The sequence below is a fragment of the Biomphalaria glabrata genome, chromosome 1 (genome assembly GCF_947242115.1).
Source record: "Biomphalaria glabrata chromosome 1, xgBioGlab47.1, whole genome shotgun sequence".
In the NCBI taxonomy this organism is placed as follows: domain Eukaryota; kingdom Metazoa; phylum Mollusca; class Gastropoda; family Planorbidae; genus Biomphalaria; species Biomphalaria glabrata.
In genome coordinates, this window is record NC_074711.1 from 21,787,102 (window position 1) to 21,810,092 (window position 22,991).

The 22,991-nt window shown below is 34.8% G+C and overlaps 2 protein-coding genes across 4 annotated transcripts; one reads left to right on the plus strand and one right to left on the minus strand.

Annotated features, from left to right (window-relative positions):
* LOC106074102 (uncharacterized) lies at positions 1-9,496 on the plus strand. Its single transcript, XM_056028298.1, has 6 exons — positions 1-2,416; positions 3,393-3,558; positions 3,766-3,847; positions 4,606-4,777; positions 7,583-7,716; positions 8,347-9,496. The coding sequence occupies exons 1-6, from the start codon at positions 472-474 to the stop codon at positions 8,515-8,517; spliced, it is 2,670 nt and encodes an 889-aa protein (XP_055884273.1). The 5' UTR covers positions 1-471; the 3' UTR covers positions 8,518-9,496.
* Positions 9,483-20,567, minus strand: LOC106073938 (methyltransferase-like protein 25B). Of its 3 annotated transcripts, XM_056028319.1 has the most exons (11): positions 20,351-20,567; positions 17,282-17,665; positions 16,570-16,730; positions 15,998-16,034; positions 13,585-13,942; positions 13,242-13,380; positions 12,523-12,647; positions 12,261-12,393; positions 11,978-12,168; positions 11,169-11,291; positions 9,483-10,830 (listed from the first exon to the last, which is right to left on the minus strand). In XM_056028319.1, exons 1-10 carry the CDS (start codon positions 20,462-20,464, stop codon positions 11,212-11,214), a joined length of 1,722 nt encoding a protein of 573 aa, XP_055884294.1. In that variant the 5' UTR covers positions 20,465-20,567; the 3' UTR covers positions 9,483-10,830; positions 11,169-11,211. The 3 variants fall into 3 exon arrangements, with proteins under 3 accessions (XP_055884294.1, XP_055884287.1, XP_055884301.1); XM_056028312.1 differs by lacking the exon at positions 9,483-10,830 and having other exon boundaries at positions 10,951-11,291; XM_056028326.1 differs by lacking the exons at positions 9,483-10,830; positions 20,351-20,567 and having other exon boundaries at positions 10,951-11,291; positions 17,286-17,498.
* Positions 20,568-22,991: the final 2,424 nt, after the last annotated feature.

Here is a 22,991-nt window from a genome sequence, read left to right on the forward strand (position 1 = left end):
GGCTGCATGCCTCACGTTTGAAATGTTTTGTCCAACATAGCAGATGACGAAGGGAATTCAGCAGTTAACTCCCCCGTCTGGTTTGTGTTTGGAAGAATATCATTTTTCGAACTTGTAGCTCGCACAGCCAAGGATTCGTGGAACCATTTTGTATGTGGCTTTTTTTTCTTTATACCTCCTTCAACTTGGAAACTTTGATCCAACTTTCAGCTTTAGTCCAGACCGTTCCAATGTGCAGTCATATGCAGCTCTCCGCTTAAACATAAGGAATTTTCTTGGAAAGTTGTGCTTTACATTCACTTGAGGATATAATAGATCAAACTTTACAGTAAGTTTGTTTGTTTTTGTCTTTTTTTCGCACAAAAATCTACGAAAATGTGCTCATCATTTTTTGATGGACGATAATCTGTTAACTTGGACTTTCAAAAACAATGCCATTCTAATGTTTCATCGGGGAAGCTTACTTGCTTTATGAAGTGGACAGAGATGACCAGTGACTACGAGATATATACAGATTGTATTAATACTGGGTACAACTTACCTAGACAAAGAAGGAAAAGTTTGATCCTAGTAATTGATGAAACATTCAGAACTCTTATAAATTTCCGGCTTTTGCTTTTGGCGTTTGTGGTGTACAAATGTTTCCACGTAGCCACCGCTAGTCATAATAATGTGAAGACTTTGGTCAGAGACGATGTGGAAGAAAATCGGACAATAAAGCTCGTCTTGTTCAATGGCGGGGAATACAGGCCTTTAAGAGGCAGGAAGCTCAGACCTGGCTCTTCTCGAGAGTTTACCAACATGCCCCTAAGTAATGATCATATAGAAACATATCCCACAGAACAGGCACCGAATTTAACCGATTTGCCAAATTATTACAAATCATTAAAAAAGGGAAAAGTTGCACTAAGTAGAGGACAAGACGGAGTCAGAAAATCGCCACCGTTTCTTAGAAAGTCAGGCCGTAGCAGACCAGTCTTAGGCAATACCCATGTCATGTTATCCAATTCTGAAAGAGAAGTCGTTACAGAAGAAGTGTTAGATTTAGTGCCCAGCAAAAATGACAGAATTCCGTACAATGTGTACGATCATCCAAACCTTCATGGAGACATCGAAGGCTACCAGAGCACACCCGAATACACCGAACTCAAGGACGAGATTCTTCTGCAGACGTACAAGGCGAGAACTCCATGTCAAAGGTCAAACCTACAGTGGGTGCGAGATGAAGAAAATTGTGGAGTTTTCTTTGTCTGCGTCAGGAATCGAATGGCAGCGGCTATGACTTGCCCCGGTAACGAGGTGTGGTCTAATAGAGCGACTAATTGCGTGCCCTTGAAGTCCAGATGGGATGACTGCACAGCCGTAGATGAATCTGAGCATACGACCGAGCACGGGGACCAACGTATCTATAGTTCTGAAAGCGAGTCACGTCTGCACCATGATGAATGGGAGAGCACTCAAAAAGAAGATTGGACTACAAGTACGACAAGTACAACACCTAGCACTACAACAACGACGACCAGTACTGAAGAAACGACAACATCTACAACAGAACCACCAGAACATTTAACTGTCGAAGACAACAACTACAAGGTCGAACCAAGGCTGCAGTTAGAACTTAATCCCACATCTCACAATGGCAACGGTCGTGCATTTAAAACTGGAAGACGGCGTCTGAATCCGGTGAGGCGTCATGGGGAATACATCATATTGAAAACCACACAGCCCGTATCCAATAAAGAGCCTTCTCATCAGACGGCCGCCCTGAAAGGGCCCCAGCTACCAGAGACAAAGAAAGTCTCTCGTGTTTTCGTAAAACGAAAGTCTATTTACACATCTCCATCCACCACAAGAACTAATGCCCAGAGAAGGTACAAGCAACGTGGAACCGACACGAGCCGTGGTTATTGGAACCACAACGGCAAACAGAGAGAACCAGCAGCAACAACCATGTTGACACAAACTACCACCAGCACAACCACAACAACCACAACTACAGCACCGCCTCCAACAACAATCACTAAACTCCCTGTGTACATCGGAACACTAGGCCCGCTGCTAAGGAGGAGATCAAAGGTGACACGGCAGAAGCATGTTCAACCCCGAGCTAGGAAAGAGCGGGTGAACAACCAGCGTCTGAAAACTGACCGGCTCCACTACAGATACGATGTGCCCGACAATAAACCGGATCTTACCGCTGAAGTCAGTGTAGATGTGAAATCCCTTCAAACCACGCCTGTGGTGGAAATCCAGACCCACAGCACGTCGAGACCAACTACTAGCTGGTGGGTTGACATAGTGACGTTAGGCCCACCAGTTCCTCCAGAAAAAGTTCGACCAGTTAGCCACTCCAGAGCATCGCTACCTGTCAAACACCCAGCAATCAACAGCACCACTTTTCCTCCATATCTTCCAGGTGAGTGAAGGAGACAGGTTTCACAACTGTTCTCTTTTTGTCTGGATGTTTAAGGTGCAAAAATATGTTTTAGGAGATGTTTAGCTAAAAATAGTTCTAGCTGAAAGAATAGTTCGACGTAACAGTAAATACAAAAATATTACACACAATGAAAACATTAAAATCTACAGAGATATTGCACGTTCCATTTTCAAGTATTTAAAAACAACGGGGTGACATGTTACTCAAAATATCTAGGTATTGCAATACATGAACTTTATCATGGAATGCTCATATTGAAGAGATTATTTAGAAATTTCAAAGCATTTGTGCTTATTAAAAGGAATTTTTACAAATCAAACAAGAACATTAAACAACAGGCAAAATATAAAAAGTTAATTATTTCAATTTTCGATAAAAAACAATGAAATACCTGTAGCCTATTTAAAATTGTCTAATTGATATTCATGTGTTGTCTCCGACAATAAATGTCAAGTTTCAACTTAATTCGAAAATGGGAAGTGAGGGATATAACTTCTTCAGCGTTTCTATTAGTCTGACAAATAGACAGAATGAGTTGATATAAGCTTTGTAAAATGTTATTTATCATTGGTTAGACTACCGTTAAACCAACAATGGAATATGCGTCTTTTATTTGGGACTCCTCTCAAATAAAAAAAACAACATAGAGGCTAGAACAGTCGCGAATATATAGATCCGTGAGATTTATAATAAATGAATATTCATGCTTAACTAGAGTAGCCTAATTGTCAGTAAAATCCTTTAACTTAGAGACACTCCGAAACAGAAAACAAAGTAGTCAAGAAGCAATAAAACATAAACACTGACTCCTAACTTTCAAACCCTAACCTTTCAAATAATAAAATATTTTTTAAAAAGCTGGTTTATTAGTGGATTTTTTCTCTCCACAATTCAAAGAGAAAAAAAATCGATTTATAGCTCCAGAGGTCTATGTGTGATTCTGTTTATCTCCCAGAATGTGGAGTATCAGTCACCAGCATGATTGTAGGAGGACTCCCTGCCAAACGTGGACGGTGGCCGTGGGTGGTATCGCTGCAGCTGACATGGGCCAAGAGGCATGTGTGTGGAGCAACGCTGATCCATCCCCAGTGGGTTGTCACTGCTGCGCATTGCGTCGCTGGGTGAGTTTTGAGATATCACATTTAGAACTAGATGATCTTATTAAGTCCAGCACCAGAGCAGCCGAAGATCAAATGTTGAACACTTTTACTGCATATGCCCGATGGCAACCAAAAGGACGACTGAATTTATTAGTTGATCAGTTAAAGTGCCTCTCAGCAGAAGATTGCCAATGAAACAATTGTTTTTTGTTTTGTTTTGTTTTTCAGGCCAGACTTTAATACTGCTGACGAATGGAGAGCTGTGTTTTGGCAACATGGCTCCGCACAAAGTGTGGACTATATTGTGAAGGTAAATTTTATACAACACTTTTAATTTTACAAAAAAAGCATTTTATGAACAAAGGTGACTACATTGTACATTCCTCTCTTTGGTTTCCCCGACATCAAGTAAGGATAATCCGCACAAATATGTCTGTACTTTGAACTAACACTTTCACCAAACACTTTTTATTTACCTAACGACTTGGAGAGGATGGGGGGGGGGGGGGGACAGCGCTACGAGTTTGTGTATAACTATGTGTTTTGTAAAACAAGGTTGGAAAGGATTTGGGGGGGGGGCAGCGCTCGTATGTTTGTGTCTAAGTTTATGTCTAAGTTTGTGTCTAAGTTTATGTCTAAGTTTGTGTCTAAGTTTGTGTCTAAGTTTGTGTCTATGTTTTTGTCTATGTTTTTGTGTTTTGTAAAACAAGATTTAGGGGGAGGGACAAAGTTTTAGTTTGAAGACAATGCTTTAGTTAGCCTACATTTGTCAACGAGATTCTTTCTACACTCTTTCTTCATAGTAATCCCAGACATTTTTAAACCCATATCATCGCTTAAACACTAATTATAATTCTTTTACAAATTACCATCTCATACATAAAATGTATTCCCATCCCGACCACATTTATTTATTGACAATATAATTAGTCATATCATGTAGTGCTTCCACTGACTAATATGTAGGCTTTTCGCTTAAAATGAAAATTTCAAAAGACATTTTGAGTTTAAAGTGTAAAAGTATGTAGAACATAGAAACTATAAAAAGATTTGTATTGAATGTTTCAGCATCCGGACTTCGTTAATGGCGACAACTATCCCAATGATATTGCTCTACTTAGATTGTCTAAAGCAGCAGACGTCTCAGGGTTCGATGTCCGCCATGCCTGCTTACCAGAGAAAGAAAAAATCCACAGAGAATGGGAGGAGTGCTGGATTATGGGATGGGGCGAAGCTAAAGGTAAGACTTCCTCTGTTTAGACAGCCATGACAGTTGTTACACACATTGTCCTAGACTGAGAGTGGCCTAAACCCCGGGTTAATTCAAATGCAGCTGGTGGACAAATTGACGTCATACAAATGTAACGAGATCCCTAGCCCGGAAACGGTTCTAAATTTAAGCTCATAGACCTCGACCCGAAGGTCTTTATTTGGTTACCGCTGCTCTGTCTAAACATTTAGGCTACAAGATGCGTAGGCGATTGAGGGAGCCAGACGAGTAATTCACCTTGCATACGTGTTTAGGCAAAGTGCGTAAGTATGCAAACGCAAAGAGTAATCCTGATAATCTGTTGGCCTTTGACGTTCCAAGCATCTTGGTGCCCATGTGCAATCAAGGAAGTTGGAGACTTAAGTGTATTTTTATTTAATATATGCCTAAATACGCGGGGTATTATCACATGTATTCGAGCCCTCCAGTAATGGAATTACACGCAGACTTAAACAACCTCAAAGGAATCTAAATTTACCTCTATTTGTTTATTACCGAGTAAACTCATAAGATGTGGCCGCATTTAGCATGACATCAAGCTCAGAAATAAAGGCGTTACCGGTATAAATATATTTTTTATTACCAAGTTAATTACAGTAGTTTACTGTTCGTTGTGTTTTGTTGCTTTATGCAACAAAATTCAGAAAGAGAAAAAGAAGAGAGCGATACGTCGAAATTAAAAAGGCCCGGGGGGGGGGGCGGGGTATAGTGGAACCTTAAAAATGAAAATGCAAAAAAAAAAATAAAAAATAATAATAAAAAAGCAAGATTGGGAAAGATTTTGGGATAGACAAATAAAAAACCGTCAAGGACGCCATGTTGAAAGATCATTAATTGTCATCAAAAAGAATGAAGAAGAGCTTAGTAATAGGATTCTTCTGTACTGATGGAGCACACTAATTATTAGGCCTATAGTATATCAATGTATACCGCAATTCTGTTCATCGAATTTGAAAGAAAATTGTATACTAGCGTTTCGGGATATCGATCTATAAATTAAAGTGCTTATATCAGGCATGCCGAACACGGCGTTCGGGAGCCGCATGCGACCCGCGACCACCTTGCATGCGGCTCGCTTGGCCACCTCAAAAATTATCAAAATAATGTTAAACTATTACGCTGGAAAATAAAAGATGACAAGCTACTTAAATTGAAAAATAGCATTTGTTAAACTGAACAACGATATTGAATCAGCAGTGAAAGCCAGCTACATTTTTCAAACTTTATTGCAAGCCAAAGCAAATCATTTAGTGAAAGGGATTTTATGAAGGAGTGTATCGTTAAAGCTGCCGAAGTAATTTGTCCAGAAAATGTGAAAGTATTCAAAGAAATAGCGTTAACTAGGAATACTGTGGCAGATAGAATAAATGACATGTCAATCAGCTCGCATGAACAATTAAAGAACAAAATAGAGTTTGAATTATTTTCATTGGCTCTTGATGAGTCAACTGATGTAACGGGTGTAGCACAGTTGGCTATATTCATAAGGGCCTATGACAGGAATTTTGAGATACATGAGGAGCTACTTGTTCTATGCATAACGCCACAGGTGATATTGCAGTACAATTTATCTTTGGTAAAGATAGCTAGTCTAACAATGGATGGCGCACTAACCATTATGAAATGGTTTTGACGCAAAGCTACTTTCAAAAATAAGAGACTAATGCTAATTTTAAATTTGCTCATTTTCAGTGCATCATTCACCAAGAAACATAACGCACAAAGCCATTACAGTCCCAACATGTTATAAGACTGGTTTCAGTCACTATCAATTTTATTTGTGCCCATGGCTTTAATCATCGCCAATTTTCAATGTTTCTGAATGACATTGGACACGAATTTGCTGGCTTCTCACTTCTCAAAGTGTCAGGAACTAAAAAGATTAAATACGGCTACAACATTTTGGTAAATATGTCTTACACCTGGAATCGTTAGTAGATGATTCCACTGGCCGTTTTCATGACTTCGTTTCATACGAGCAAGAATTTTCGTTGTTTTTATAACCACTTTCATTTGCTTCTGAAAATGCTGCTGGCAACTAGAGCTGATAGAATTGTAGTCAAATTCTTTGTTGAAAGCGAAGTATAAAGAAGTGGGTGCGCCAAAATTTAGTTATTTACCTAAACGGTACGTTGAATTGCAGAAATTTGCAGCCAGAATTCTAGCTATTTTTGCAAGTAGTGATCTCTGTGAGCAGTTCTTTTCTATAATGAAAGCTACAAATCACCTCACCGTTCGAGATTAACTGATCAAAATTTGTCGTCTGTGATGTTAGTGTCAGTGGCAAACAAACTTCCACCCGATATTAATAAACTTGTATCCCAGAAAGATGTCAAGCATCAGGACAAGGAAAAAAAAGTGCAATCATAGTAATTTGTAATTACCAAATTGTGCAACAAATTTAGCTAACTAAGGGACAGATATGTCATTAGTTATTATATTCTCTTGTATTGTTTCTAATTTACATAAAACTAGCATGCTGTTTTCTGGCTGCGGCCCCTCAGGCCATAGTAAGTGTTTTATGCGGCCCATACCCCTTAACGAGTTTGACATGCCTGGCTTATATGCTGCGATATCCGACGACTAAATGGCTCCGCGCAGCATGTATGAGGCCAAGCCTAATCCCTGCACCCTTTGGTGATTCAGTGTTTGGTAATTTAAAAAAAAATTAAATTGTCGATTAATTCATATTGTAATAAGTAACATTACTAATGTGGAATATGCAGATATCGTGTTTTTTGTTCTTTTTGTTAATGTTTATTCTCAATGTTTCAGATCATGTTGAAACTGAGCTGATGGAGCTGGAAGTGAACATCAGGAAGAACTCGGAGTGCTCAGCTCGCTGGGGTTGGAAACGAATTTTAAACTCCCATGTCTGTGTTGGCAATGGAGACAGAGGAGCGTGCAATGTAAGTTTTAGTCAAACATGTGTTCGCATAGAGTCGTGAAGGTTAGAGAGATGGAGTAACACCTCATGTGCACGGACTAGTCAAGAATTTGAATGTACTGTAATGCAATGTCCAATGGACCTCATTCACCAATCGTAAACAAACAAACATTTAGCCACGTGATAATATTGATAAAGCAATAAAAACCACGTGACAGCCTTTATGGATTGCGTAATTTGTATAGAAGATATAGAGAACCACGTGGCAAAATGTTGTTTGTTTACGATTGGTGAATGAGGTCCAATTTGGGAATTTTCGCGATAAATTTTCGCTTCTCAACAATGTCAAGGACACTGCTGTCAACTCAATTCTAAAAATTATTTATACTTCAAGTTTCAGAGATTGGAAATTTACTTGGAAATTTGATTCTACAGTACTAACAATTAAAAACAAAGTTATCGTATACCGTGTCTGAAAGGGGAAATTATGTGACCATTCAAATTTTGTTTATGCGCTGGTTTAAACATTCAATATCAATTTGAGAAATCATTTTGTAGCGGCGAAAAAAATATTTGCGGCTGTAATTCTAAAAATATGTCTACTGTTAAGTTTCTATTGGTTCTGTTTAGTCATGCGTATTTACCTTTACAGGGAGACTCCGGGGGACCATTGGTATGTCGAAAGAATGGCTATCATTACCTGGCAGGAGTGACTTCTTGGGGAGTCAGCGGATGTCAAACTACAGGCTACCCCAGTGTCTTCACCAGGGTGGCTTATTACACAGACTGGATTCACGAGACAATACAGGCCTACACAGGGTGATGACATAATCTGTTTATTGAAAGAACTTATTAACTTATGTCTGAAAGTGGTTGATTTATGAATGGTTCAACTCTTAGTAGGCCTATGCCCTCAAAAGAAACTCACAAAGTGTTCTCTGAATAAAACCATAGTGAGTCTACGACTTTACGTCATACAGTTTGTTTCGTCTTCCTATCACTGCCTTTGATTTCTGGCTTCAGAGAATAGCACAAGTTTCACGTCAGAATATGTGGGAGTTTAAAAAGTAGGAAGCAATCATTGGTAACAGCTTGATACTCAACTTAATGTCTCATATAGAGTTCAGTTACATTTGTGTGTAGAACACGGTTCAAACAATGTCGAAGTTTACTTATCAAATAAAAAATGTTTTATTTGTTCCTCCTTTGGTCAGTCAATCTATATATACATCAAGATGCAGTTCAAAGAATGGACAATACTTACCTTTAAATCTAGTAACTTAGCCTATCCAAACAAAATGGTGTACTGCTTCAATCAAAATGAATGCATGTTTGAAACTTGTTTTGTTTTATGCGTGTGTTATATGTTGAATATTTTGTGATAGGTTCGAAATGATCACATTAACATTTGAATAATAAATATTAACTGTATAACCCTTTAATTATACCCATTAAAATTTTCAGTCTCATATAAAGATGAATTTGATTATCTTTTTGTTATACACAGGGCATATTTTTTGGAAGTTGGTCAGTGACAGCAAATAAATTATGCAACTAACAATTCTTTAAATATGTGTGTTTTGTTCATTCAATGTCAAGAAATTTTAAAATAATAAATCCTTTTTGGAGAGTATTCAGTTATTTGTGACTCACTTGGGCTTTTAACTAATATTCCCATAACTATGCCCTGAATAGCTATTGAAAGAAACAAGAATTTGTTTTTCTTTTCTACATGCACTTCAAGTTCTGTAAGATGCTATCTAGAAATCAATTAATTTGACAAGGTCATAATGTTTTAAAAACAGTTTTTTTGTGAATTCTATACAACAAAACAAGACAAGAATAAAATTGATCATTTCAATTGGTAGGCTGAAATATGATTGAAGCATTACTCACAACATAATATGTGTTTTGTTACATTATTGTTTTTCTTCATGCTCTTGTTGGTTGGATCAAATCAAATTCCACAATTGTTGTCTTAGTGATTCATTCATTCACCTGGTCTGGCCATGGGAATGAATGTTCAACAGAATGTATATACATGTACATGCTATCAAACATAATAGTATCATGTGTACTTATTTATTCATTGTACATTATATATTTTGTGTACAAAATTTATTATTATTGAAGCTTCATATTGTCTTAAAATCCTTGATTAATATATTTATATTTAATTTTTTGGCAATCAGAAATATTTTATCAATTCATATGTATATTCAATATTTACAATAGTCAGTGAGGAAACTTACATTTTACTGCATGTCATTTCATTTCTCCCTATTCAACAAAAATTATCAAACAAAGAAAAAAATATGTGGTAAAGGTATAATTTTTGTAACAGCTAGTCAAAAATTATGTCATACTTCTACAGTTTTTAGTGACGTTAAGCAGGTATATACATTTTTTATTACCTAATTTACATAAAGTTTTTTTGTTATAAAAAAATTACTATAGTTATTTTGTTTTTGGTAACATTTATTGAAAGTCTTTAGTAACATGTCCCAAAAATGGATCTAAGTTATTGTCTTATTTTAACACAGAAAACAACAAACAATTTTAAACATGTTGCTCCACTGTTTTGTCTTTCTTTAGAATGTTTGTTTCCCATGTTGTTATTTATTTTATCTTTAGATTTTCCTTATTACAAGTATTTAAACAAACAAATTTGTAAGTAAAAGCACAAGATTTTGTTTCCCTTTTTTAACTATGAAAAAAAATGTCATTAGGATAAATATTAACCTTTTTATGAAAAAAAAAAAAAAAGAAATGAACTGAAATAGACAAATTATAACATGAAATCCTTATCAGATTAAAAGTGTATTTGAAAGTAGATAAATATTTTGCTAATACAACATTCAACTACAAACAAAACTATTGTAATACCAAACATTTACATGTTAAATTTAAGTGAATCATAAAAGAAGAAAAAAAGCAAGAGGTCAATGGAAGTTTGTATTACACACAAATTAGTAAGTGGCCATAGTGGTCAGTTGAATTTACATATTGAGTACATACATCACAGTCACAACTTGCATTATTTAATATTATTTTATGATTCTGAACACATTTTGAGGATCACTGTTGACTGTTCAGTAATTTTGTTGAAATTGTAGATAATTATTTTCTCCTAGAGCTAATGAATAAAATGAGAAGTCATTACAGCTGTAAGCTTTTTAAAACATTATAAAGATCATAGTGAAATCACATATACCACATAATGGTATTTATATGAAATAAAATTTTAAAAAGCATATGAAGTGCACAATTTTTATTTCAATCCTCATTTAAAATGGTTTATATCCACATGGGAACAACTGCACCATAAGTAATACAAAATACTAAACATCTGACCATTTCATTATAATCTAGCTATAATTTATAACAGCTAAATAAAACAATGCTGAAAATCAACAGTACCGTACAATAGAATATTTAAAAATTTCTTTTGACTAGCGACAAGGTAAAACTAACCCGTATGATAGTAATTGTTCAAATTTTTGACTTTTTCATCATTTCATTGTTTTATGGCCAATAGCGCAAAATTTCTAGGTGAAATACTTGAATTAAAAATTGGCACAAGGACACTGGATACTCCTAGAAAGATTTGAAAATTAAATAAATATATTCATTTATGGTTAATTATCTTTTTAAAATAATTAGCTACAAAACAATGCAACCTGAGTAATTGAGTACTTAATTTTTTCTGATTTTAAGGTCCAGGGTTGAAGTTCTAGTGGAGACAGGAATTACTATTTGGCATTTGAGGTGTGCTAGCTCTAATGATTTGTTTTAGAAACAGTAAAGGCAATATTTTTTACTGATGGACACATCAGACAATTTAGTAATATTGGCCAAGTAATATGTGGGTCTGGAAATTGTGTCCATTTATTTTGTCTGAATTGACCAAAATGAGTCTTGTCACGGATGAATGTGTGCATGTATGTATAATCTATTTTTATACTCTGCGCAAATGACCGGAAATGTGTTTGTTGTCAGAGAGTGGTTAGACAGAGCCCAGCTTGTGTGTGATATACAGTAAAAGTTTATTAAAGGCACTGTGTTTGATCTAGTGGTTGAATTGCGTTATTTGGTTAACTACAGCTGAACCAGGGACACCTAGACGTAGCGAGACCTAAGGTAGTTTCTACAGAGTTGTAAGTAGATAGAGTTATATAATAGGAAAGCTGTGACAAGTCTGAATATTGCTTTGTAAAGTTTAAAAAAATACTGTAGAAAATAAAAAAATCGAAATATTTTTCAGTAACAAAAAAAACCCAAACCTTTTTCATTTAAAAACAAAGCTCTGTCAAGCAGTATAAATGTTTCCACAACAGGAGCAAGACTTAAACGAATTGTGTAAAAAGCCACAACTCTTTTCCAATACTGCGTTAGCATTTCACAATGTTGGTACATCTCCTGTGGTACAGAATCTGCATCAATGCCCACTTTCTTTAAGATCTCTACAGCATATCTATAGAAATTTTACAAAATAGTGTTGATGACATTGCTTGAAATTAAGGATACACTAAATCACTAACAGAGTTGCTCTTAAAATTAACTTACTCTGTGAAAGTGCCTCTTGATCCTTTTTTACTCACTAAACGATAGTCACCATTTTTAAATTGTGGGCAGGCAAACTTTAAAATGCACTGAAGGGCAGCTCTGTAAGAGTGAATCTTTAGGTGTTGATCATTAGCTTCAAAAGATAAGTTTGAGAACAAAATATTAATTACTTTGATAACAACCCTGTGTTAGATATAAAGAAAAAAGAAAGGAAAAAAAGTGTAAAGCAAAACATATGATCCTATGCTACATGCAAAATTACCTTTTAACCTTTGATAATAAGCATCAATAAAGTGGCAAGCCAGTTCTCTGGAGACATATGTCAATGAGCAGAAGGGAAGAGTTTTACTAAACTTGCTCATAGGAAAGTTGGCTAATCTTGTACTTCTGTAAATTAATAGAGAAATAACAATATCATACTTTATTTCTACACAAACAAGCAAAAGAAAAAGATTACTTTTTAAAGACAAAGCTTATCAAAGGGAAAGGCCCACTAATTACTGCCATCTATCTGAAAATAGCAGGGTTTAACTCCCTTTCTGCCACATAAAACACAATTAATTAATTATTACTAATTCATTAACTAATTGGTTAATTTTTTTATTGATTCGTGTATTGTCATCAACTATGAATAATTATACAAAATTTCAACTTGATCCAAGATTGGAAAGTGGGATAAAAACATATAAAAATGTATTAAGGGGAATAAATCTGTACATACATCCACATTTCTCATTAAGTAGCATTTATTCACCTTAGGATATCAAAATAAAAATAAATCATCAATAATTAATTAACTAATTGGTAAATTTTTTTGATTGATTCATGTCTTGTCAGGTACAATGAATAATTGTGAAAAGTTTGGGAAATGGGAGAAAAAAAACAAGCTCAAACTTTTTACCAGACTTCTAATCAGTAGAAGCTGTTAGATTATAATTACCATGTTTAGATTCTACCATTTTGTAAATGTTAAAAAGTTACCCATCAGTTGATATTTTCATGTAACAACAAGCAACAGATGCCAAGGCAATAGCTTCTGGACAATCAACAAAGACCCGTAACAATGTAGGTGTCAAATCACCACAAGCATGAAGACCAACAAGAATGAATTGATTCTGACCTGGAAAAAATTAAGCTTATTAGTTCAAAATAGACAAAATCATTAAATAATTCAATAACATTTTATATTTAAAAAATTTAATTGTCAAAATTTATTTGTATTATTGAAACTCATTTTTATTTTTTTTTTGTTTCTAGAATACTTTATTATCAATAACTTAAAAAAGCAGGATTAATAGTAAATAAGAAATTTCATAAATCTTACCATTATTATTTCTTATGTTTACTATATCCAAAAAATTTGAGGCGTCAATATCAGGGTTTACTTTACAGATCACATGGCTAGGTAAATAATCCAAATCATTATCTTCAGTGAATTTATTGTACAAGTCAGATTTTAAGACATTTTTATCATCAGTGATAACTAAGTCAAATTTATCATCACAACTAACATGCTGTTCCCCATTTTTAGAAATACCATAGTAGTTTGTCGATGAAGAATTACATTTCCTTATACAGGAGTCATGACAATGATTTTGCTCTATTTTATTTTCCTTTTTTCTTTGATTTTCCAATGATTTCATTGAACTTTCCAAGGACTTTGGCATGACTTGGCAAATTTTCTGAGGAATAAAATACAAGCATTAAAAAAAAAAAAGGGCAATAGAGAAATAGAGATACAAAATATTTTTTTTTGGTAATCAGTTATAAATGTTTGTAAGATTGACTAAATATAAGATCACCAAAATTTGAAAAAAAAAAAAAAAATGAAACACTAAATGTTTAATTGTTTTTTTTATTAACATACAGGATACAAAATAAAAACAATTTCAGAACTTGTAAATTTTGTTGTTTTTGTGAATGGTAAATTTAAACTAATATGCAAGGAATAGAAATTATCTAACAATAGGTACTTTAATTTTTTCTTACAAATGAATCACCTTTATTTTTCTTTCTTTATTCAATTCAAAACTTAACCATACCAGACCACCAAAACATTTTTTCAATCATTTCAGAATCTGCCCACTACAACATTGTACCTAATTCTTTGGAACCATTGATATTATCAATAACTTGAAAAAATACATCACAAACTATTAAAAAAAAATTAAACCATTGTGATCAAACTAATGGTTAAGAGCTAAAAGTGACTGGCTCAAGTGGTGTTTGAATAGCTTTTGTGTGGCTTAATGATAAAAAATATTCTGAAACTTCACAATGACAGAAGCAGCTGATCAGACAAGCACTTCAAATCTTTAGCTGATTTAGCTTTGTTTGATTCAGACTTTAAGGAGTAGAAATTTTATCAATAATATGTTTCAAATACCAAAAGCTGGTAAACTGAAAGACGAGATATAAAATAAATATATGAATGATTGTGACAAAATGACCAAACCTTTATGTGTCTTGTCATTATCAAGAGATTCACTCTGGGACATAAAGTCTTAGGTCCACTACTATTTCTAATTTACCTAAATAATGTACCAACTTGCATTAGTTCAGGATCATTTGCAGATGATTGCAAAATATATAGGGCAATAAGAACAACACAAGATACAGAAAATTTACAAAGAAAATTAGAAGAATTACAGAAACGGGAATCAAAATGGAGTATGTCTTTCCATCCAGAAAAAATGCCAGCTATAAAGAGTAACAAAAAAAAACTAAAAAAAATACCACTTATCTTATTTATGGTAAACCAGTATCACAGACTAAAAACGCAAAATACCTAGGTGTTATATAATGAAAGATGGAATCCCCATCTATATGAAACTGTAAAAAAAATCAAATAAAGCAATAGGGTTTTTAAAAGAAATTTCTATAAATAAAATAAGAACATATAACTGAAATGTTATTTAACCTTGGTTAGGCCAATAATAGAATATGCATCCTCTGTTTGGGACCCCTCAACTCAAGGAAACATTAAGAAACTGGAACAGACACAAAATAGAGTTGCCTGGTTATGTGGTTTACGCTGGACTGTCATTCAGATTTATCGATGGTCCCGGGTTCAAACCCTGCCCGCTCCCATCCCCCGTCGTCCTGCGGGAGGTTTGGACTAGGAAGGAACATCTGAAACATGTAAAACATTTAACAAACATTTTTTAGATCAATGAGTTTCATAACAAAGCAATATTTACATTTGATTAGAACAGTGTTTACCAAAACTTTTCCTTAACAGAACACTTCACACATTCCGACTATTTACCTTTAGTAAAATCATTAAATTTAGAAACCCTTCAGGAAAGAAGACTTATAAATATAGAAGCAATTATACATAAAACACTGAACCATAATCTTCAAATACAATATCTAATAAAATACTTAGAAAAACAACAAAAATAAAGGCACATTCCTTGTTCCATATGCTAGGAAAAATTAGTACAAATGCTCCTTTTTCCCTATTGCTATTAGAACATGGAATAGGTGGCCTGAGCCAGCCAGGAAAACAAATGACTTGGCAGAATTTAAGTCATTAATTAACTTGCATGACTAGATTGACCTAGGGACACATGTAGGACATATCTTTTTTGAAGTAAAGTCTGATTTTATAAGATAAGATAAAGATCTGTATTATTTTTTTCTAAGTCTAGGGATAGGAACACTTTGGTTAAAGGTTAACAATTTTAACCAATGAAATGGTAATTTAAAAAAATATTTGTATTAAATGATCCTACCTTTACATTAGCCTTGCATACATCTTTTTTGGCCTCTCTGAAATAAATAAATAAATAGAATTCAAAAAATTTTTTTTTGCCTTAAGCACAAGTTACAACTGCATTAGATTTATCACTTCTTCTTCTTCTAGCCAGCTTTATTGCTGCTGAGCTGTGAGCTTTTTTGCAGACTGTGCCAAGGAAAAATTGTGTGCTGTTTTCTTCAGTTGTTCAGCACTGCCGTACAGGGTGATGGTTATGTTGGGCTTTAGTGGAAGTAGGGTCTGCCTAAGGTGGATTAGGAAGGGGCATTCAAAGAGCTTATGGTTAATGGTTTCATAAGGGTGGGCGCAGTGTCTACAAAGGGGGAGTTGTGTGGAATTGATTTTGTTCAGATGGTAATTTAACAGAGGTGTGTGTCCTTTTCTTATTTGGTAAAGTGAAGATTGTTCTTTGCGGGGGAGGAAGTTAATACTGTCCAGTTTATTTGGCATAGTCATTTCTTTGTACATGGATCTGCCTGTGTTTCCTGATGCCCATTGGTTGAGCCACTCCTCTTTGTGATTGTTGACTAACATAGCTTTATCACTTACTTATCATAAGAACAAGCTTTGGGAGCATGACCATCAGCTGCTTCAACTGTAGTTACTTTCAACCCATGCTGAAACGTTAAGATCCGAGATAGATGGCCTAATCCAGCACCAACATCAATGACCTGACTGGCGCTGCATGTCTTACTTAAGAGTTTCACTGTCTGCAAGACAATCATAATCAAATAGTAATTTAAATTTAATTTGAGGTAAGTTTTATATATATTATAATTAAATTAAAGGAACATTTAATATATCTGTGCATATGTTGATATAATGATTTTTCACTGTAACATCTACATTTAATAAAAGAAAAATTTGTAGTCATTCTAATAACTTAGGAGATATGTTGTTTTTTTTAAAGTTGTTTAGCACAACTGTACCTAAAAGATAAAATATAACAAGACAAGAAAATGGGAAAAAGTGGTGATAAATCATCCATGTCAATCCAGAGCAAATTAAGAAGCATTTGTGGAGCTTCACACTAACTAGACTTGAGAATTCCTTTGTAATAAGACTGTAAAACACACAAAAATGTTAATTCAATAGAGCTCTGTATATAGCATGCTGTGTAAACAGCAGTAAATTTCTGTCACAAATGCAAACTTTTTCTGATTTTTATGACCATTTTATAAATGAGATATATTGTAAGACTACATTGTTAATAGTATTTAATATGTACATTAAACAGACAACTAAAATGATATCTCCTCACTTGCCCAAGTTTGTTGATCTCGTGTTGTTTCTTGGGTTTCACATGCTTTCTGAACATGTATTCCATATCCATACATTGCCCATTTTTGTAATTACACTGCTGTATACACCGAGTGTCCACAATATCTCCATCGTTAGTTTCAAGAAGTGCAGAGGCTATGTCCTGTTGAGTCTGGGGAGATTCAATATCCACTCCTATTCTATTTAAGGAAAAATTGTGAATGCAGCAATGAAGTGTCAATAAGATTAAGGGTGGAATTAGCCTGTTAGTGTTAGCAACTTCATTTTTCTCTAATAGCCAAGCAAAATGTGCAGGATCCACATTGTCAAAATATTCTTGTACAGATTTGGGTAATTTACCCCAGTGAGTTGATGTGTAGAAATCCTGTAAAATAAAAAAAATCATTAGTAGAGATTATAATAGATCTGGAATCTAGTACTAGATCAAGAAGTATTAGAATTATCTATAGTCATTTTCATATTACAAACACCCACAATTTTCTGATATAAGCCAACACCCCACAATTTTTGTTAAAATGAGCCTTTATTTTGATAGCTATGATGAAACTAGTCTATTGTTTTTGTTCATGCTCCATTTCTTTATAGTTCAGTCACATTTAGTTTTGTTTACTCTGAAAAACAAGGGTTTACTTTCGTTCAAAGAGCATTGATATGACAAAGTCACTTTTTTCTTCTGTGACAGAAGGAGGGTAGGTGTCCGGGGTTAAGGAGATTATTTTTAGAAAATTTAGGTATCAACTAACTATGACCTATCTAAAATATTTCTAATTGGCTTAAAAACACAAACCTTTGTGTAAATATGGGGTGTTCCATAATATTCGTTTGTCACTATCAATGACATTAACTAACCCAATTTATCAATGACACTAACGAAAGCTATTTTAATGTTGAAAATGCATATATATCAAAGGGATGTAACTCAAGGCATTTATTTTGTATAACTTTTTCTTACTTATTTTTGTTTCTTTTCTTAGATGTGATGTGAATGGGTAAAAAGACAGGGAATATCGTTAAACATTGTGCTAATGAGAGGCAGAGCTGGACAAAATATGTATGAAAAAAATATTTTTTTTTATGAGTGGCACAATCCTTCTCTCTCTCTCTTTTATTCTGTCTCTCCTTGGGCCCCAATTATTGATCGACCAGCCTAGGTAGGTACCAAGCATGGTATCATCAACACAGTACCAGAAAAAAAAAACTAGCGGGAGGGACAATTGTTGATCAATCAGGTACCAAATTAGGTCACAATCACTGAGTGGAGTGAGGGGGCTAGATGCGTGGGGTCACACTGTTGTTTTTTTTTTTTGGTTATTGTTTTTAGGTAGGCCACAGTAGATGGCCCTTTATGAAGTTTGTGGCGTTAGGGTTTAGCATAGAAGGGAGCAATTAAGAGTGGGAAAAGTAACACTAATCTGTCTGTCTTGAGTTGGTGTAAAAATAAAGAAATTGATATAAAACAAGATTACAAAGACAGTTTGTGTGGAAACACAAACTCAAAATCGGCCCCCGAAGTGGTCCACCCAGGCAGGCTTCAATATTTTCAGAAAGAACATCCAAATGAAATTATATCAAAGACAAATGAGAGATAAGAATGGAGAAAGAAGGTTGACAGATCTTGTGTAGTGCCCCAACGGTACAGCAGATCAAAGGATAGGTGCAAGTGAATGCAAAGTTAGATGTGAACACTGGCCTAACTAGTTCCCCTTTCAGACCTTGTGGTCTATAGGGCAGATGATGTAAAGTTCATCTGTTTTTGTGGCCTACGGTTAACGAGGGTGTCATATAGCCAGCACAATGACCAACCACCTATACTTTTCCCCAACTAATATCAGGTACCCATTGGAACTGGGTGGACTCAGAGGCACCTAAGGATTCTGAAGTTGAAAATCAGTCTTCACCAGGATCAATCTCTTATTCGAATGCTAAAAAAAAAAAAAGGAAATATTTCCGCAATAAAATTTTTTTTCACGAAAATGACGTTTACAAGATTACTATTCTTTTTAATTTAGGTCTAACTTATAATGCATACTAATTAGCTTTTTCTCTTTAAAAAACTGCTTGCATAACTGATTTTAAAAATTAGATTTTTTCGCTTTCAGAAAAAAAAAAGTAGCCATTGCATCAGAACTTTGAATGGTCTAAAATATTGTGATGTCGGATTTTCAATATCTTTTCTAGTTTACGTTATCTAAACGGGACGACGGACAGACATTTCGCACAAAACTAATAGCGTCTTTTCCCCTTTTCAGGGGCCGCTAAAAAAAGAAAATTGAAGATAATATTATTTTTAAATACAATAACATGAAGTGTTCCTTAGTGTACTGAGAGTGTTCATTAAGTTACAAAGCAAGGAATGGTGTTGGTTAATGTTAGCACTGAACCTCATTGACCTGACCTTCTTCAACATCCTATTTTATTGTAACTATGCATAGCGTAATAAAACAATATCTATATAGGGAGTCTATCTAATTTTTTTGACAAATGGATGACAAGTTTATAGATGTTTCCAGTTTTTTCCTAGGACTAGCTCTTGGAAATGTAGACATTGCGGTGGCAGCACTTGACTTAACTTGTTCAGAAGATGAAAATTACTACAGATCTAGATTCTAGGCCAGGTTAGGTTAGCTCCAAGAGCTAAGGGGGGACATGTCTGAGCAGTCACTCGACTTGTATGGTAGCTATGAGCCTGAGGCATTATGCAGAACAGCCCAGTTTCTTGCCAGAGCACTACGGGAGGATCGAGTCCTTCCTGCTCTGGTCTAGAGTCTAGACTAGATTAGAAGACTCACCAAGACTTAAGACTAAACTTGTCTAAACTAAAAGTAAACTTAGATCTAGTCTAGATCTAACTTAATCTAGATCTAAGTAACTCTAAGACTCTAGACTAACTGTTAGAGTCAGAGTGTTAGTTGAGTCTAAGACTCTAACATTACTAACAACTCTCTCTAATACTAAGTAAGTAACTTTAGTAAGTTAAGTACTTTTTAAGTAGTCTAAAGTCTAACTAAGTAACTCTTTAATTTAAGACTAAGTAAGATTAGAATCATACCGAAACGTAAGAATCTATAATCCACCTATAATTATCAAGTAAAAGTGACAAGCAATGAGCCCGTTTTCGAATACTTGTTATTGTTTTACTATTGCAAAGAGTAAACGTTGCCATGAACCGGAGTTAAGTGCGTTCTTGGCCTTTGAATGGATCGTCTTAGATTGTGAGTGCTTGCTTTTCTGTCTCAGTAGAAATGTTGTTTGCTACTCCAGTCCTACCAGTCTAATTTCTAAGGGGAGACTACGTTAAAAAAAAGAAATTAGTTTTATTATCTTATCTTATATCTTATATAATACAGACGTTACTTCAAAAAAGAAGATGATTACGTCCTACGCGTCATGCATTTAGTCATGCATATTAACCAATGACTTAAATTCATTGATCCTATTTGTACACCTTGGTAAGAAATTTACAGTCGTACTCATAGCGATATTTAATAGAATAGTTAAGGCTACATGCATGGGCATACCGTCATAGACTCATAGTTTGAAATCCCCCTCCCCAATATTTCATACAATAATATATACACGGATCTGTTTTCTAACGTCTATGGGCTCAATTAAAAAAGTAAACTTTCGATGATTTAAAGCAGCGATACCGAAGAAAAACTAAAACTAGTCACCTACTGAGTAGCCGGGGAGTAGGGAGTTAGGTGCCAACATTTTTGACCAAATTTGCGCTCACACCCTTGGTCTTGACAAAAAGCAGAAAATAGGCTTATGTTGCGTCTGCTTTGGTTGGTGCTGTACGTGCGCTTTGTTCGAAGACTATCGTTCAATCAACTTAAATGATAAAAGCAGCATCATAGATAGGGGCTTGCAGTTTATTTCAAGACAATTGATGACTTTTCATTGCTAGGTGTATTCCTTTAACCAATTATGCAGACTTCTTGTAGACCTGCTCTTAGCATCACAAACAGATTCTAATATAATCGACTTTTTTTTTTGTCTTGAGTGATATCAATTTAATAAAAGTTTAAATGTATCTCTTTTTTTTTCCTTTCAACAACTAGAGATAGGGCATATATAGGCCTATTGACCAACAAGTTTAAGACTTCGACTTTGGGACGATATAATCAGTTATTTTTTTTATTGTTAAGAAGTTCTTGAAAGGATAGATTATATACTTGAATATAAAAAAATGTGTTTTATTACCTATGATAATCTTGGCGATGCAGCCAAATAAAATGTTTCATCATACTAATATGGTTTACATCAATTTGTTCTTTCGCAATTTTCATGATGCTTTTTTTTAAAGAAATACAATAACACAATGGATGCAAGCAAACTTATAAAAGAATTCGATAGGCCTATATTTCAATTCTCACGGTCAACATATTTTGTTTTCGATGTTTTAAAGTGTTATTGTGGGTCCCTATTAGTCCATGGTCCCGGGTTCAATGAGCCCCTTCGAGCCATGATTACAACGCTACTACTCCTGGTGACATTGGCTAAATTTAGAGACACTCCTGGAAGAACATTAAAAAGTAAAGTACCGTGCTGCAGAGCATATGTTTCTTTAACACTATGTTAGAGGAAAGTTGAGAGCAGTTCTTCCCTTCTCTCTACAGGGTGTTGATTAGGCCTATACTTAGTTGATGAGGTAATAGAGTGAATGTAAGGTCGAATAGCGAAAAAAAAAAAGCCTTAAAAATGAACCATGAAGAAACATTGATAAAACTTCATTGATTGTTTTATTTGCTAGGACAGACAATTGCTTATTCAAACCTAGAACAAATTTTGAAACCAGAACATAAGCGCATAGATAAGAATATAAGCCTAAGCTTAGCCTATATCTTGTTGTGTAATTTGTCTGTAATTTTTCACCTTCTGACCTTCCCCTATCACTTATAAATAGTTTTGTTGACCGTTGGGATACCACACAAGATCCGTTGATCGTCTTTCTCCATTCCTCTCTGTCTTTAGTTTGGATGGAACTTCATTCAATAACACGCCTGTCCATTCTTTTATGTTGTCTTTTCATCGCTGTAATTTATAAAATAAGATTTTTTTCCTTTAACACATTCAGTGATATTTCGATCGTGTATCTCATATCGGCAGATTAAAAAAAAATTAACGGCGTACTAACCGACTTGCATGTATGAAGAAGGAAAAACACATAACAGTATCGCTATTTGCACATGAAATACCCGAGATCAAAGAACATAACAAATTGTGTCTTTTTCACTCTCTCCTTATGGTATCTGACCTTACAATCTTATCTCTGTAGCAGTCTAATGTACACTTACACAATGAGAGTTTGTAAAGAGGAACAAAATCCTTTTAGAGGAGTGACGGGCGGGTTGCAAATAAGTGGTTGTGAACACATTTGAAATAGTCTAAAATTAGCTTTCAATTTATAAGAGTATATCAAATAGGTGACAGTTAATCACCTTTACCCGTTCTCCTATCAGTGATCAGTTCCACAGGACCGAATATCTCAGCCTATACACAGGACCGAATATCTCAGCCTATACACAGGACCGAATATCTCAGCCTATACACAGGACCGAATATCTCAGCCTATACACAGGACCGAATATCTCAGCCTATACACAGGACCGAATATCTCAGCCTATACCCGAACTATTCTCAATGAAAACCATGTTTTCAAATCCTGCCTTGTAGGCCTAAGCCTAGGC